A 16,704-nucleotide genomic window follows, 5' to 3' on the forward strand; every position below is an offset into this window, starting at 1 on the left:
ACTAGGCTCAGTGCAAGTTGTTTTACTCTGTCCTCCACCCTGAGCTAGCCCACTTTGGAGAAGTGGGTAGGAGTGAGGTGTGATCTGGGGTGGAGGTCTAGAAGTAATCTGACTAGCTTGTTCTGGGATGTTTGGAGTTTAGATTTGAGGGTTTTGGAGGCGCTAGGGTACCAGGAGGTGCATGCGTAATCGAAAAAGGGTTGAACGAGAGTTCCCGCTAGAATCTTCATGGTGCTTTTGTTGACCAGAGAGGAGATTCTATAGAGAAATCTCGTTCATTGGTTGACCTTTTTGATCTCGGCTGTTGATATTACAGGAAAGATTAGCCTCTAGAATGGAACCTAGGTAGGTGACCTCATCTTTCCTGGTGATAACAATGTCACCTACTTTTATAGTGAAGTCATTGACTTTCTTAAGGTTGATGTGGGACCCAAACAGGATGCATTCCGTTTTACCCAAGTGTATGGATAGCTTGTTGTCAGCGAGCCTGGTGCATGTTCTACAGAGTTCAGCACTGAGGATTTTCTCCACCTGTGACTTGTCCTTGTCTGATACCAGCAGGGCAGAGTCATCCGCTGCAGTTATTACTATCATTATTATTATTATTGTTATTATTGGGGATGGCGTGGCGCGTTTGGGAGAGTGGCCGTGCCAGCGACCTGAGGGTTCCTGGTTCAATCCCCACCTTCTACCAACTTTGTCACGTCCGTTGTGTCCTTGAGCAAGACACTTCACCCTTGCTCCTGATGGGTCGTGGTTTGGGCCTTGCATGGCAGCTCCCACCATCAGTGTGTGAATGTGTGTGTGAATGGGTGAATGTGGAAATAGTGTCAAAGCGCTTTGAGTACCTTGAAGGCTACCAAAGAATGTACAACAATTCTTCTCAACTAAAGAGAAGAAATATAACCTTAGAGGAAAATCTAATTTAAAACATTTGTATGCACGTACAACAGTTAGAACCTTTAGCATATCAGTATGTGGAATTAAATTATGGAATGGATTAAGTAAAGAAGTTCAACATTGTACTGATATGATCCAGTTTAAGAGGTTGTTCAAATTAATAGTGCTTACAAAGTAGAAAGAAGAAGAATTATGAGAAATACTTTCAACTAGGGCTGGGCGATATGGCCTTTTTTTAATATCTCGATATTTTTAGGACATGTCGCGATACACGATATATATCTCGATATTTTGCCTTAGCCTTGAATTAACACTTCCATCCATCCATTTTCTACCGCTTATTCCCTTCGGGGTCGCGGGGGCCGCTGGAGCCTATCTCAGCTACAATCGGGCAGAAGGCGGGGTACACCCTAGACAAGTCGCCACCTCATCGCAGGGCTGAATTAACACTTGATGCATCTAATTACACCAGTATGATGATTCTATGTGTCTACATTAAAACATTCTTGTTTATACTGCATTAAAATATGCTCATTTTAAACTTTCATGCAGAGGGAAATCACAACTAAGTCAATTGACCAAAAGTGTATTTATTAAACAGTTATTAAGCAGTGGCACAAACATTCATGCATTTCCAAAACAGAAAGTGCAAGATTGTCAGAGACATTTTAAAACAAGCTATTAGTGCACTTTTGTGCATGATGTCACTAAGATGACATATCAAAACAACACTAAATTAAAGTACACTTTTTGTACAGAACGCCACTACAATAGTTTAAAACAAATAAAGTGCACTTTTGTGCATGATGTCACACAAGATATTTCAATAAGTGTCAAATAAAAATGAGCTGCATAATAGGAAATCAAATAGTGTTATGTCCTTCGCTATGTGGTAGGTTCCTGCGGACGTTATCTCCTTCTGTTGTTGACTGTTTTTTTCATACAGTGTTGATCTGGAAATGTTTGCCTCGGCATTTTGATGGTGTGGGCGTGTGGCACCGAACTGAGATGTTGACATGCGGAGTGAGCACTCTTCATTCTCTAGCAGGTGACTTTTCAAATGATGCTACATATTAGCAACACTTTTGCCCCACACTTGACAAATTACGGTTGTCTGTTCGACATATTCCCGCTTGAAGCCAAACCACCGCCAGACGATGGACCCCCTGCTGTTTTTCTTGTGAATGAATTCTTCCTTCATTTGTTACCAGATTCGCACCTTCTTTCTGTCGTATTAACACTGGCACCACAGCTAACGTTACCCATGCCGCTACCTCTCTGCTCCGCGAGGGCGTATACGTATGTGACGTATGACGTGACAGTATGTGATGTGTGTAAGACGGTGCGCTTGCTGTCTGCGAGAAGGAGACACAAGAAGGAGTGGGAAGAACCTGTAGTGTAATGCCAGCAGCTAAAAGCAACCGCGTGAGAACGTATACTCGAATATCACAATATAGTCATTTTCTATATCGCACAGAGACAAACCCGCGATATATCGAGTATATCGATATATCGCCCAGCCTTACTTTCAACCTTATTGAAAATAAGATATTCTTCATCTCACTATGTTAATCATGACTGACTTAATTAATTACATATTACAAAACTGTTGTATTACTCATTCACGGATGTCACTTTACTATAAAAAGGTCAGTAAATGAATGTATATATTTAAATGTAGAATATATGTATAATATATTTATATTATTCACATATTATAATATTATATATAATATATATAATATATTATATTATTTATTATTATTATTGTCTATTGTGAGCGAACTGTGGTGCTGAATATCCCCCAGGGATCAATAAAGTACTTTCTATTCTATTCTATTCTATTCTATTCTATTCTATTCTAAACGCTCTGAAGTGGGAAAGGGGTAGGATTAAATAAGCTTTTGCTTCTTCCTACTCCTTTTCGGACGTGATGTAAAGAGAAATGATATGAAATTGTGTGATGTATTATGCTGTAAGTGTGTTCATGTTCGAAATAAACTAAAAGAAAGAAAGAAAAGTGCTATACAAGTATAACCCATTTACCATTTATTATTATTACTCATCAGCATGTTGACAAGCGTCGCTACTGTCATGCACGATTCATAGGTTATAATTAAGTGCTCGTATGTTATTTTCATACGCATGGTTGGCCTAATATGCCACAAGAGTGTCGTAATGTCAGCTGCGTTCAAGTACAAACAGATGTTCGGACTGGCTTCTCCGCTGTTTTAGCTCTAACACAGAAATGAAAAGCGAAAGAATAAAAGCAAGGAGGAAGTTTGCATACGCAGTCCGGCTTCCTATACCATCCGTTCACTCGCTTCCGAAACGGCATTGTGTTGCGCTGCCATCTTGTTTGTGCAGGGAGGTGGTCTGCCGCTCGACACGCACGCTATACTTAACAAGATCATTGCAGCCACTTTCACTTCTCCTACGTTGCAATTTGACTACTTTTAGGCAAGCAAATTATAACGCTTTTGACGATTCCAGTCCGCATTTATCTCGCTGGCGGCGCGTTGACGCTTCCACACAGCGGGTTGGATAAGATGCGATCCACACAATGGGAGATTTGCAGAGACGCTCCGAAGATGACCTTTGAGAAGCGGCGTGCAGGAACTGTACCTAAATGTGCAGGCGTGGACCGCAGGGACATTTTCTATTTGGCCGTTTCGGAGGAATCAAACTGGGCTATAGCTGGTATTCCGTCACATGACTTTCAAACGGAAGTAAACAAAGTGGTGGGCCACCAAACCAACATGGCTACCGAGTGCGAACCACTTGAGTACGCCTAGATCAGGGGTGTCAAACGAAGGGCCGGCCCGTGGCATAGGCCGTATAGGCAAATGCTAAGGGCGCCGTTCATCAGGGGGCGCCACGCCAGTGCCACAAATGTTGGAGGAAAAAAATAAAAAAGTTGTTACTATTATTTCTAAATACATAAAATAATCCCACGTTAATTAAAATGCAAAGTAAAGCCTATTTAATAGAAATATTATTTGTTACAACATTACGCGGGATGAGTTTGCTAAGTATAAAAATGAGCTGAAATTTTTGAATGAAAGAAACTGCTGTTCTAAATGTGAATGTGTTGAAATTGCCATGTAAAATTGCTAATGCTAATCAGTACTATGTCAATAGCAAAGCCAATGTATATTAGCGTCAAGCTAGCGCATTTTTGGAAAAGTGGAGCCTTACTTTACTTATGTTGAAGTGTTTTCTGAGTCAATTGCTTTGATGACAATGAAAATTGCAACAGAGGTAGTTTGGCTGAGTCCACTCTCAGTGCTGCTGGAGTGATCGCCAAGCGCCGAAGGGCAAAGAGCCGTCTGGCTCGTGACACCACGCACAACCCAGGTACATGAAACATGGCACCGTTGGATTTTACATTAACCGGTGTCTGGTAGGACCAGCAGGATTCGGTCTGTACCAAAAAAGTACCCGATTCAATACCCATCCATTAGTGGATAATAACGACCATATTAATTAATCATGCGCATTAGTGCGTCGACTGAGGGTTAAGCCTCCCCTGTCTGTAAAAACTGTAGTGTGGGCGAACTTCAAGCAAGGTTTCTTGAACATACCACAGTTGTGTTCCCAAACATTGATGTTATGTGTGAAAGCATAATGGTGAGCTTTGAGGACATTATGACGTCTGTGTTGAGTGAACAGTAAATAAAGTGTTCCATGCTAGGTTTGCAGCAGGAGGAATGAACCTTTTTTGCAACGGGGTGTAGGTAGTGTTGCACATTCCTTATTTGGTTCACACAACTTTATTATTGAACTTTGACAGCAAAATAAATGTATCTTTTACGACGCTGTATTTTTAACTGACGGATTTACAAAACCCAAAACCAGTAAAGTTGGCATGTTGTGTAAATCGTAAATAAAAACAGAATACAATGATTTGCAAAACCTTTTCAACTTATATTCAATTGGATAGACTGCAAAGACAATATATTTAATGTTCAAACTGAGAAACTTTTTTTTTTTTGCAAATAATCATTAACTTAGAATTTAATGGCAGCAACACATTGCAAAGAAGTTGGCACAGGGACATTTTTACCACTGTGTTACATGGCCTTTCCTTTTAACAACACTCAGTAAACGTTTGGGAACTGAGGAGACACATTTTTGAAGCTTCTCAGGTGGAATTCTTTCCCATTCTTGCTTGATGTACAGCTTAAGTTGTTCAACAGTCCGGGGGTCTCCGTTGTGCTATTTTAGGCTTCATAATGCGCCACACATTTTCAATGGGAGACAGGTCTGGACTACAGGCAGGCCAGTCTAGTACCCGCACTCTTTTACTATGAAGCCACACTGTTGTAACACGTGGCTTGGCATTGTCTTGCTGAAATAAGCAGGGGCGTCCATGATCATGTTGCTTGGAGGGCAACATATGTTGCTCCAAAACCTGTATGTACCTTTCAGCATTAATGGTGCCTTCCCATATGTGTAAGTTACCCATGTCTTGGGCACTAATACACCCCCATACCATCACAGATGCTGGCTTTTCAACTTTGCGCCTATAACAATCCGGATGGTTCTTATCCTCTTTGTTCCGGAGGACAAAGACGTCCACAGTTTCCAAAAACAATTTGAAATGTGGACTCGACAGACCACAGAACATGTTTCCACTTTGTATCAGTCCATCTTAGATGAGCTCAGGCCCAGCGAAGCTGCCGGCGTTTTTGGGTGTTGTTGATAAATGGCTTTGGCTTTGCATAGTAGAGTTTTAACTTGCACTTACAGATGTAGCGACCAACTATAGTTACTGACAGTGGTTTTCTGAAGTGTTACTGAGCCCATGTGGTGATATCCTTTACACACTGATGTCGGTTTTTGATGCAGTACAGCCTGAGGTATCGAAGGTCACGGCCTTGCAGCTTACTTGCAGTGATTTCTCCAGATTCTCTGAACCTTTTGATGATATTACAGACCGTGGATGGTGAAATCCTTAAATTCCTTGCAATAGCTTGTTGAGAAATGTTGTTCTTAAACAATTTGCTCACGCATTTGTTGACAAAGTGGTGACCCTCGCCCCATCCTTGTTTGTGAATGACTGAGCATTTCATGGAAGCTGCTTTTATACCCAATCATGGCACCCACCTGTTCCCAATTAGCCTGTTCACCTGTGGGATGTTCCAAATAAGTGTTTGATGAGCCTTCCTTAACTTTCTCAGTCTTTTTTGCCACTTGTGCCAGCTTTTTTGAAACATGTTGTAGGCATCAAATACCAAATGAGCTAATATTTGCAAAAAATACAAACGTTTTCCAGTTGGAACATTAAATATCTTGTCTTTGCATTCTATTCAATTGAATATAGGTTGAAAAGTATTTGCAAATCATTGTTTTATGTTTTTATTTACCATTTACACAACATAAGCAGATATTAACAGTAAATGAACAAGTAGATTGATAATTTAGACAAAATAATAGAATGAGAAATGGCACAAGATGTTACTGCATACGTCAGCAGACAAATTAGGAGCCTTTGTTTACTAAAAGACAAGTTGTCTCCTATGTTGTCTCCTATTTATTGCCAAAATTCTTCTTCGATAGAAATAAGAAACATGTTTATGCATCATAAGATTTTTTGTTAAAATAAAGCCAATAATTACATTTTGTTTGTGGTGCCCTTTATTTTGAAAAGTATCGAAATACAACCCTAATAACTGCCGTCTCGCATTGTCAGCATTATAACTTGCACACGGTGACTTCCTGCTCGGTGCAAAATAAGGTAAAAAATACCAGCATGACCGTGTGAACTCATTTTTTAACCGTGTCATTAAAAGTAGTGAAATCCTGTCAACAAACTGCCATAGGTTTAAAATAATATCTATTATCACCATTCTTCATATGTCTCTGGACAAAGTGACAAGTAAATGTGCGAGCAACGCTTAGTTTCACTTTCCATTTCTGCCACGTTGACAACAGCTGGTCTGAGGGGCGTCGAAATAAGCGGCTTCCATTGAAAATTCCCAACTATTACGACACAAGCAGCTAAACGTTCCTGGACATTGGCAGTGAAATGTGACTTTTCTGGACTTGTCTTGACTTTGTGACAATGAATCGTCCATGTTGAGTGTCCTCATGTTTGCTTTGGCCCTCGCCGGGGATCTCTGGAGCGCCGCTGGGGGTCACCTCGGGTCAGGGGTGGTCTTGAAGCGAGGTGATGGAGTGTGTTATGAGGCAGAGGTGTGCGGTGTTTGTGTGCTCTTCATGTCTTCCCCCGCCGGCCCCCTCCGAGCATGTGTGCCGCCCACAAACGAGGCCTGGCGCCAGAGGAGGGCGAGCAAGGGACAAGAGGAGGAAGAGGAGGGGAGGGGGGTCTTAGTGTGTCTGCGTGCGGTTGTGTGTATTGTGTGGTGGGAACATGATTCTTGTGGTCAGGAAGCTTCTTGTTGGCGTGCAACCTCACTTCTGGATCCCTCCATGTTTGTTGACCTGGTTGAATGTGACGTCATCGCGTTACCGTGACAACGTAAACCTGACTCCAGAGGTCATGGGAAAGATGAAACTGTCATGATGTCAGTGAGCTTCCTCTCCTTGTACCCTCCCTCACTTTACCTCCAGATGTTTGGAGCTATGTCCTCATACATTCATCCAGCCATCCGTATTCATTCATTCATTGAGCTAGCTATCCATCCATCAATTCATCTATCCATCATTCATTTGTCCTTCATACATGCACCCATTCATCAAGTCATTCATCAATTCAGTCATGCATTCATCCATCCATTAATCCATCATGCCTCCATTAATTAATTTATTATTTGATCTATTTATTCATCCAACTATCCATCCGCCCAGGCATCAATTTATTTATTTATTTATCCATCCATTCATGCAGTCATTCATCCATTTATCTATTTAGCCATCATCTATCCATTCATTCACTTATGCTTTCATCCATCTGTCATATACCTATTCATCCATTCATTCATTAATTTATGTATCCATGCTTCCATTCATTCATTCATCCATCAATCTATCCATCCATTCATTCACTAATGCAGTCATTCACTCAGGCATTCATCTATCCATTAATCCATCATCCATTCATATTGATTCATTCAACCATTAATGAATTTATGTATCTATCATCCAATCATCTGTTCATTTATTCATTCATTCATTGTTTCATTCATCCAGTCATTTATTCATTCATCCATCCAATAATCTATATATCCATTCATTCATGTATTGTTAATCTATTTATTCATCCAACTATAATCCACCCTTTCATGCATCCATTCATTTATCTTCCATCCATCTGTATCTTCATTAAATAATTAATTAATTAATTGTTTCATTCATCCAGTCATTTATTCATCCATTAATCCATATATCCATTCATTCATGTATTGTTAATCTATTTATTCATCCAACTATCATCCACCCTTTCATGCATTCATTCATTTATTTATCTATCTTCCATCCATCCAGATCATCAATTAATTCATGAATGTATTGTTTTATTCATGTATCCATCCATCTACTTATTCATTCATCCATCCATCCATCCATCCATCCATGAAGCCATACATGAATTGATTGATTGATTCATTCATTCATTCATCCAACCTCCATTCCTTTATTTATTTTATTCATTAATCCATCATCCATCCAGCCATTCATTCATTCATCCCCCATTCATCCATTCATTCAACCATCAATCCATATATCAATTCATGCATTCATCCATTAATGTATTAATTCTTCCATCCATTAATCCATATGTCAATTCATTCATGTATTGTTATTCTATTTATTTATCCAACTATCATCCACCCTTTCATGCATTCATTCATTTATTTATCTATCTTCCATCCATCCATCCATAACTTCATTTATTCATTCATTGTTTCATTCATATATTCATCCATCCATCTACTTATTCATTCATCCATCCATAAAGCCATAAATTATTTCATTCATTCATCCACCCTCCATTCCTTTATGTATTTTATTCATTCATCCATCTATCCATCCACTAATCCATCATCCATCCAGCCATTCATTCATTCATCCGTACGTTCATCCACCAATTCATATATCAATTCATGCCTTCATTACTTCATCCATGCCTTTGTTCATTCATCCATCACTTCATCCATCCATCATTCACCCATTCATCCATCAATTCATGCATGCATCTATCATCCATTCATCCATCGTTCATTCATGCATTCATCTATCATCCATTCGTCCATCATTCAATCATTCATCTGTCCATACATACATCCATACATCCATTCATGTTTCAATGCGACATGATCAGTGATTTAGTCTTCAAACACGTGAGTGGTGAAGTCAAAGTTTTTTCTGCCTAGCAACACAACCAGGAAGTAAAAAGTAAACTTGTGAAACCCTTTAAAAGGTTCTCCAGTTGTAGGAAGTAAGACATTTAAAGCCCCACCTGTGTACAACCTGTATATTGTCAGCAAACCGCATGGCTGACAAGAGGTGACGTTTTCCTGCGTGTGCTGCCGATCACCACTCTCTGTGACCACCACAATGTATCCCACAAGGCATCCTGTGGCATATTCTCCGGGATACTCTCCAATACGGGAGTGACTGACAACACAATTGTGGGAGTGGAAGTACTTTGTACCGTGTGACGCAAACATCATTTCATCTTCTCACCATATCTCTCCTCAGTGAACTTCTGGAGGATTTGGAAAGGAGCCCTCATGCCGCCGCCATCGCTGACTGCTTTGTGGAAAGGGTGAGGAAGACTGAGTGCGTGCGTGTGTGTGTGTGCGCGTTTGTTTGACAGGAAACAGGTCACAGGCTAGTAGGTCAGTGACTCCAACAACACCCGTCACGTTGTTTATGAATTTGTGCTGCTTAGGATCAGACCAACACCCAGTGAAAGTCTGTGTGTGTGCGTGCGTGCGTGCGTGCGTGCGTGCGTGCGTGCGTGCGTGCGTGCGTGCGTGCGTGCGTGCGTGCGTGCGTGCGTGCGTGCGTGCGTGCGTGCGTGTGTGTGTACAGTGGTAACATTGTTGCAGCATAGTGACAAGTGCTATGAAAATTTTGCATGAAACGAACACATTTCAATGCTAGCTGAGTGCTAGCTAAATACTAGCTAAGTGCTAGCTAAATACTAACATACGACAACATGACATTCAGTCCATGAAATTATGTGATTTTAATTTCTTCGTCTTCTCCTGGTGAACAGAGTGAAGCGTTTGACATCTACACGCTGTACTGCATGAACTACCCCAAGTGAGTAAAGACTTTTTTCTCATTTCTTAGCTAGGTCAAGACTTTTTCACGCGTAGTTGATTACCTCCACCAAGCATGAAGGGGAGAGGTATCGCTCTTATTGCTTTTGGTTGCCGTATTTTTCGGACTATAAGTCACAGTTTTTTTTCATAGTTTGGCCGGGGGGTGCGACTTATAATCAGGCGCGACTTATGTGTGAAATTATTAACACATTAGCGTAAAATATCAAATAATATTATTTAGCTCATTCACGTAAGAGACTAGACGTATAAGATTTCATGGGATTTAGCGATTAGGAGTGACAGATTGTTTGGTAAACGTATAGCATGTTCTATATGTTATAGTTATTTGAATGACTCTTACCATAATATGTTACGTTAACATACCAGGCACGTTCTCAGTTGGTTATTTATGCCTCATATAACGTACACTTATTCAGCCTGTTGTTCACTATTCTTTATTTATTTTAAATTGCCTTTCAAATGTCTATTCACGGTGTTAAGTTTTATCAAATAAATTTCCCCAAAAAATGCGACTTATACTTCAGTGCGACTTATATATGTTTTTTCCCTTCTTTAGTATGCATTTTTGGCTGGTGCGACTTATACTCCGAAAAATACGGTATTTACTGGGGCTAGTTAGCTGTTACTTGCCAGAGTACAAATGGTAGTGTCCAGTCTGTCTTTTGTCCAATTAATCGTTGACGCGGTCAGAAAAGCTGTTGCTTCGTTCCCCGTTGGACCCGCAAACTCACGTAGCCCCTTTTACGGCAGTTACTGGCGCTTTACAGCACACAAGATAAAAGCCGAGCAAACTAATTTAGCACAGAAACATCATTATGTAAAAACCTTCAAGAAAATACAATAACATACCAAATATACCGCTATGTAAGATATTACTGTACAATTTGAATTACTTAAAGCATTAAAGTAGAACGTCGATTTACAAACTTAATTGGTTCTTGAGCACAGTTCGTAAATAGAAAGGTTTGTATACTGAAGCAAATGTCTCCATAACAAACAATGTAAAAAATTAATAATGGGTTTCAGCCTTGACAGAAGTGCATATATTAGCACAAATATGTACACTTTGAGCCCCATATAAAACCTGACGTAACAGCCAGGTCACTACAATGATCAAAAATAACAATAAACAACAATAAAAAATAACCTTCTAATTTGGGCCGCCATATTATTTTAATGTAGTTTGCCAAATCATATTAATGTGATCCGCCACGTCATTTTAATAATCATAATAATGTTTCCCCCCCCCCAACATAATTTTAGGTCTTCCGCCATATCATTTTATTGTGCACCGCCACTTCATTTTAATGTTGCCCGTCCCATAATTCTAATGTGGTCCGCCTCATCATTTTATGTGGTCTGTTACATCATTTTAAAGTGGCCTGCCACTTCATTTATGTGGCCCAACACTTAATTTTAATGTTGCCCATCCCATAGGTTTAATGTGGCAAGCCTTGCCATTTTATGTGAACCACCACTTAATTTTAATGATGCCCGTCCCATAATTTCAATGTGGCACGCCATGTAATTTTATGCGTCTGCCACATCATTTTATGTGGTCTGCCACATCATTTTATGTGGTCTGCCACATCATTTTATGTGGTCTGCCACATCATTTATGTTGCCCTCCACATCATTTATTGTGGCCCGCCACGTCATTTAAAATGGTTTCCCACATACTTTATGTGGCCAGCCACATCTTTTTAATGTGTTCTGCCACATCATTTCAATGTGGCCCTCCATATCATTTAATGTGGTCCGCCTCATAACTTTATGTGGTCTGTCACATCATTCTAACGTGGCCTGCCACATCATTTTAATTTTGGCTCGCCACGTCATTTTATGTGGTCTGCCTAGTCGTTTATGTGGCCCTCCGTGTCATTTGATATGGTCAGCCCCATCATTTATGCGGCCCTCCATGTCATTTTATATGGCCCGCTACATTATTTTATGTGGTCCGCCACGTCCTTTTATCGTGGCCCGCCACTTAATTTTAATGTGGCGCATCTTGTCATTTTATGTGGTCCGCCACAACATTTCATGTGTTCTGCGACGTACTTCATGTGGCCCACCACGTAATTTTAAATTGTCGGCCACATCATTTATGTGGCTCTTCGCGCCATTTTATGTGGTTGACCACATCATTGTTTGTGGCCCGCCACTTGATTTTAATGATGCCTGTCCTATAATTTTAATGTGGCATGCCACATCATTTTATGCATCATGTTAAGTGGTCGGCCACATCATTTATGTGGCTCTTCACGTCATTTTATGTGGTCGACCACATCATTTATGTGGCCCGCCACTTGATTTTAATGTTGCCCGTCCTATAATTTTAATGTGACACACCACATAGTTTTTACGTGGCCCGCCACATAATTTTAAGTGGTCGGCCACATCATTTATGTGGCTCTTCACATCATTTTATGTGGTCGACCACTTCATTTTATGTGGCCTGCCACTTGATTTTAATGTTGCCCGTCCTATAATTTTAATGTGACACACCACGTAATTTTTACGTGGCCCGCCACATAATTTTAAGTGGTCGGCCACATCATTTATGTGGCTCTTCACGTCATTTTATTTGGTTGACCACATCATTGTTTGTGGCCCGCCACTTGATTTTAATGTTGCCCATCCTCTAATTTTAATGTGGCACACCACATATTTTTTATGTGGCCCGCCACATAATTTTAAGTGGTCGGCCACATCATTTATGTGGCTCTTCACGTCATTTTATGTGGTCGACCACATCATTTTATGTGGCACGCCACTTGATTTTAATGTTGCCCGTCCCATAATTCAATGTGGCACGCCATGTAATTTCATGCGTCTGTCACATCATTTTATGTGGTCTGTCACATCATTTCAATGTGGCCCTCCATATCATTTCATGTGGTCCGCCACATCATTTAATGTTATCTGCCACATCGTTTTAAAGTGGACCGCAACATCATTTTAAGCTGGTCCGCCACATCATTTATAGGGTTGGGTATCGTTTGAATTCGAACGATTCCGAGTCTTTGTTTCGATTCCGATTCCTGACGATTCTCGATTCCGATTCTTCTTGTACCATGCCGGGATCAATGTGTTTGACAGGTAGTCCCTGGAAGGTGGTATGTATTTTGGGTTGAGAGTTTTCACCATATCCTTGCAAACATAAACAAACATGTAATGTTGCTGTTACTGTTTAGCCCAGTATCAATTAGCTTAGCTCTAACGTTATTGCTTAACTAACCTAAATGTTGGAGATTCCACCTCTGAAAAGGGATGCAGTCTTTTGACTATGTGTGCAGTGACCTTTCTGTGGCACTCTTCACCGACATCTTCCCCATTGCCGCTACGGTGAACGGAGTACACTGAGCACATCACGGAGCCTGGCTAGCAGGTTGTAAATTGTCTATGAAAAAATATGCGGGCTAATTTGTTAGCTGCCTCAACGTTGGCGCAAAACACATTATTTATTGCATATATATTGTTTTACTTACCGGATTCGGACTGCAGTGCAGTCACCGAGGTGCCAGGCTGGGCGTCGGAGGAAGAGGCAGAGGCGGACGGTTGGCGCAGCGCGTCGAAGACGGGACACGCATTTATTTGTACTCCATGAACTCGGAGGTGCTTCATCATGTTCGATGTGCACCCTCCTAAGCACGTAACAGTCCTGTCGCACGTGTTACATTTCGCCGATATTTCATTTTTTTTAGTAAAATAAAGCCACACTTTCGACCGCCGACGCCCGCTATCCATGCTTGACTGACTCGCTCGGCTACACAGGCTCGTCTATGCTAAGACTTCCGGCGGTCGGCGCTTCTTCGTTGGTGTTCAGCGGCTTCTTCTTCCGGTCGGCGGACTTATTCTTTTTTTCCGGTCGGCGGACTGGGTATCGAAACCAGGAATCGAAATTTAAACTTTTGAACAATTCCGGGCTACATAGGCTCGTCTATGCTAACACTTCCGGCGGTGGGCGCTTCTTCGTTGGTGTTCAGCGGCTTCTTCTTCCGGTCGGCGGACTTATTCTTTTTTTCCGGTCGGCGGACTGGGTATCGAAACTAGGAATCGAAATTTAAACTTTTGAACGATTCCGGGAGAAACGGAAAGTTAGTCCCGGTTCCAATCGATACTCGATACCCAACCCTAATCATTTATGTGGCCTGCTGGAAATCAAAAAGCATGTTCTGTGTAAATGCTCTTTCAATTATGACAGGAAAAAAATGTTCTCATGCATAACATTAATATTATCTGATGTTCCAAGCATTTTATTTGGTTATCCAAAATAGACCCGTAAAGATCTGCTTGTCATTTTGACTTACGGTTTCAAAGCAAGTCAAAGAGTTGCCTTTGCACATGGTGTAACAAGGCTGTCGTGTGTTTCTATTCATATTTCTTCACTCTGAGTGCAGTCATAGTTCCTCAACAAAAAGGAGTTTGACACCCCTGGACCAGACGTCAAACTGTGGACAAGCGTTTACGTGGACATGAGTCATAAACGGGTTCCACTGTAAAAGAGGGCATCACAAGAAAGATCTTCTAGAAAGTAGGACATCAGGTGTTGGTGTTTGATGGAGTCCACCACAAGAGCTTAAAGGCCTACTGAAATGAATTTTTTTTATTTAAACGGGGATAGCAGATCTATTCTATGTGTCATACTTGATCATTTCGCGATATTGCCATATTTTTGCTGAAAGGATTTAGTATAGAACAACGACGATAAAGATTGCAACTTTTGGTATCTGATAAAAAAAAGGCTTGCACCTACCGGAAGTAGCGTGACGTAGTCAGTTGAACATATACGCAAAGTTCCCTATTGTTTACAATGATGGCCGCATGAAGTGAGAGAGATTCGGACCGAGAAAGCGACAATTTCCCCATTAATTTGAGCGAGGATGAAAGATTTGTGGATGAGTAAAGTGCAAGTGAAGGACTAGTGGGGAGTTGAAGCTATTCAGATAGGGAAGATGCTGTGAGAGCCGAGGGTGACCTGATATTCAGCTGGGAATGACTACAACAGTAAATAAACACAAGACATATATATACTCTATTAGCCACAACACAACCAGGCTTATATTTAATATGCCACAAATTAATCCTGCATAAAAACACCTGCGTGTTTGTTATGCTAGCTCCTAGCTCCTCTGCTAGCTCCTAGCTCCATAGAACACGCCAATACAATTCAAACACCTGATCAACACACACAATCACTCAGCCCAAAAGACCGTTTACCTAACCCAAGGTTCATAAAGCTTATATATTTTTAAAAAGTTACGTACGTGACGCGCACATACGGTCAAGTTATCGAATGTTTAGCAGCCAAGGCTGCATACTCACGGTACCTGATATTCAGCTGGGAATGACTACAACAGTAAATAAACACAAGACATATATATACTCTATTAGCCACAACACAACCAGGCTTATATTTAATATGCCACAAATTAATCCTGCATAATAACACCTGCGTGTTTGTTATGCTAGCTCCTAGCTCCTCTGCTAGCTCCTAGCTCCATAGAACACGCCAATACAATTCAAACACCTGATCAACACACACAATCACTCAGCCCAAAAGACCGTTCACCTAACCCAAGGTTCATAAAGCTTATATATTTTTAAAAAGTTAGTACGTGACGCGCACGTACGGTACGGTACGTGTTATGCTAGCTCCTAGCTCCTCTGCTAGCTCCTAGCTCCATAGAACACGCCAATACAATTCAAACACATGATCAACACACACAATCACTCAGCCCAAAAGACCGTTCACCTAACCCAAGGTTCATAAAGCTTATATATTTTAAAAAAGTTACGTACATACGCAAAAAAAAGCCAAAGCTGCATACTCACAGTAGCACGTCTGCGTCTTTGTCATCCAAATCAAAGTAATCCTGGTAAGAGTCTGTGTTGTCCCAGTTCTCTACAGGCGTCTGTGTATCCAAATCAAAAGTCCTCCTGGTTAGAGTCTCTGTTATCCGAGTTCTTCCATCTTGACTGCATCTTTCGGGAATGTAAACAAAGAAGCGCCGGCTGTGTACTGTTGTGGCTGACTACGTTCGAAAAATACGTCCATTTCGCACCGACAACTTTCTTCTTTGCTTGCTTGGCTTCCTTCTCCATAATGCAATGAACATGATTGAAACAGATTCACGAACACAGATGTCCAGAATACTGTGGAATTATGAAATGAAAACAGAGCATTTTCGTATCGGCTTCAATGTGGAAGGCATACCCGTGTTCGCCGGGCTACGTCACGCGCATACGTCATCCGCAGAGGCGTTTCGAACCGGAAGTTTAGCGGCAAATTTAAAATGTCACTTTATAAGTTAACCCGGCCGTATTGGCATGTGTTATAATGTTAAGATTTCATCATTGATATATAAACTATCAGACTGCGTGGTCGGTAGTAGTGGGTTTCAGTAGGCCTGAACATGATGATGATGTCAGCATGTTTTCACTCTCTACGTCTTCACGTTTGACAGACTTACGACTTTAGAGAGACCGGGACTTTAAACCTGACTCGACTTGGACTCCCTGCACCCCCCCTCTGGGAGTCTTTTGG

The 16,704-nt window shown here is 41.0% G+C and overlaps 1 protein-coding gene across 3 annotated transcripts in view; it reads left to right on the forward strand.

The window, feature by feature from the left end:
- LOC133658560 (pleckstrin homology domain-containing family G member 3-like) overlaps window positions 1-16,704 on the forward strand; it is a 122,188-nt gene that overhangs the window by 71,747 nt on the left and 33,737 nt on the right. For all 3 annotated transcript variants that reach the window (XR_009827487.1, XM_062060732.1, XM_062060730.1), the window contains exons 5-6: window positions 9,565-9,631; window positions 10,088-10,134. Coding sequence is in view for 2 of the 3 variants with exons in the window: in XM_062060732.1 (XP_061916716.1) it covers window positions 9,565-9,631; window positions 10,088-10,134 (114 nt within the window). In the remaining variant the exon portion in view is untranslated. The remainder of the gene's footprint in view (window positions 1-9,564; window positions 9,632-10,087; window positions 10,135-16,704) is intronic.

The sequence above is a fragment of the Entelurus aequoreus genome, linkage group LG10 (assembly GCF_033978785.1).
Source record: "Entelurus aequoreus isolate RoL-2023_Sb linkage group LG10, RoL_Eaeq_v1.1, whole genome shotgun sequence".
Classification (NCBI taxonomy): Eukaryota; Metazoa; Chordata; class Actinopteri; order Syngnathiformes; family Syngnathidae; genus Entelurus; species Entelurus aequoreus.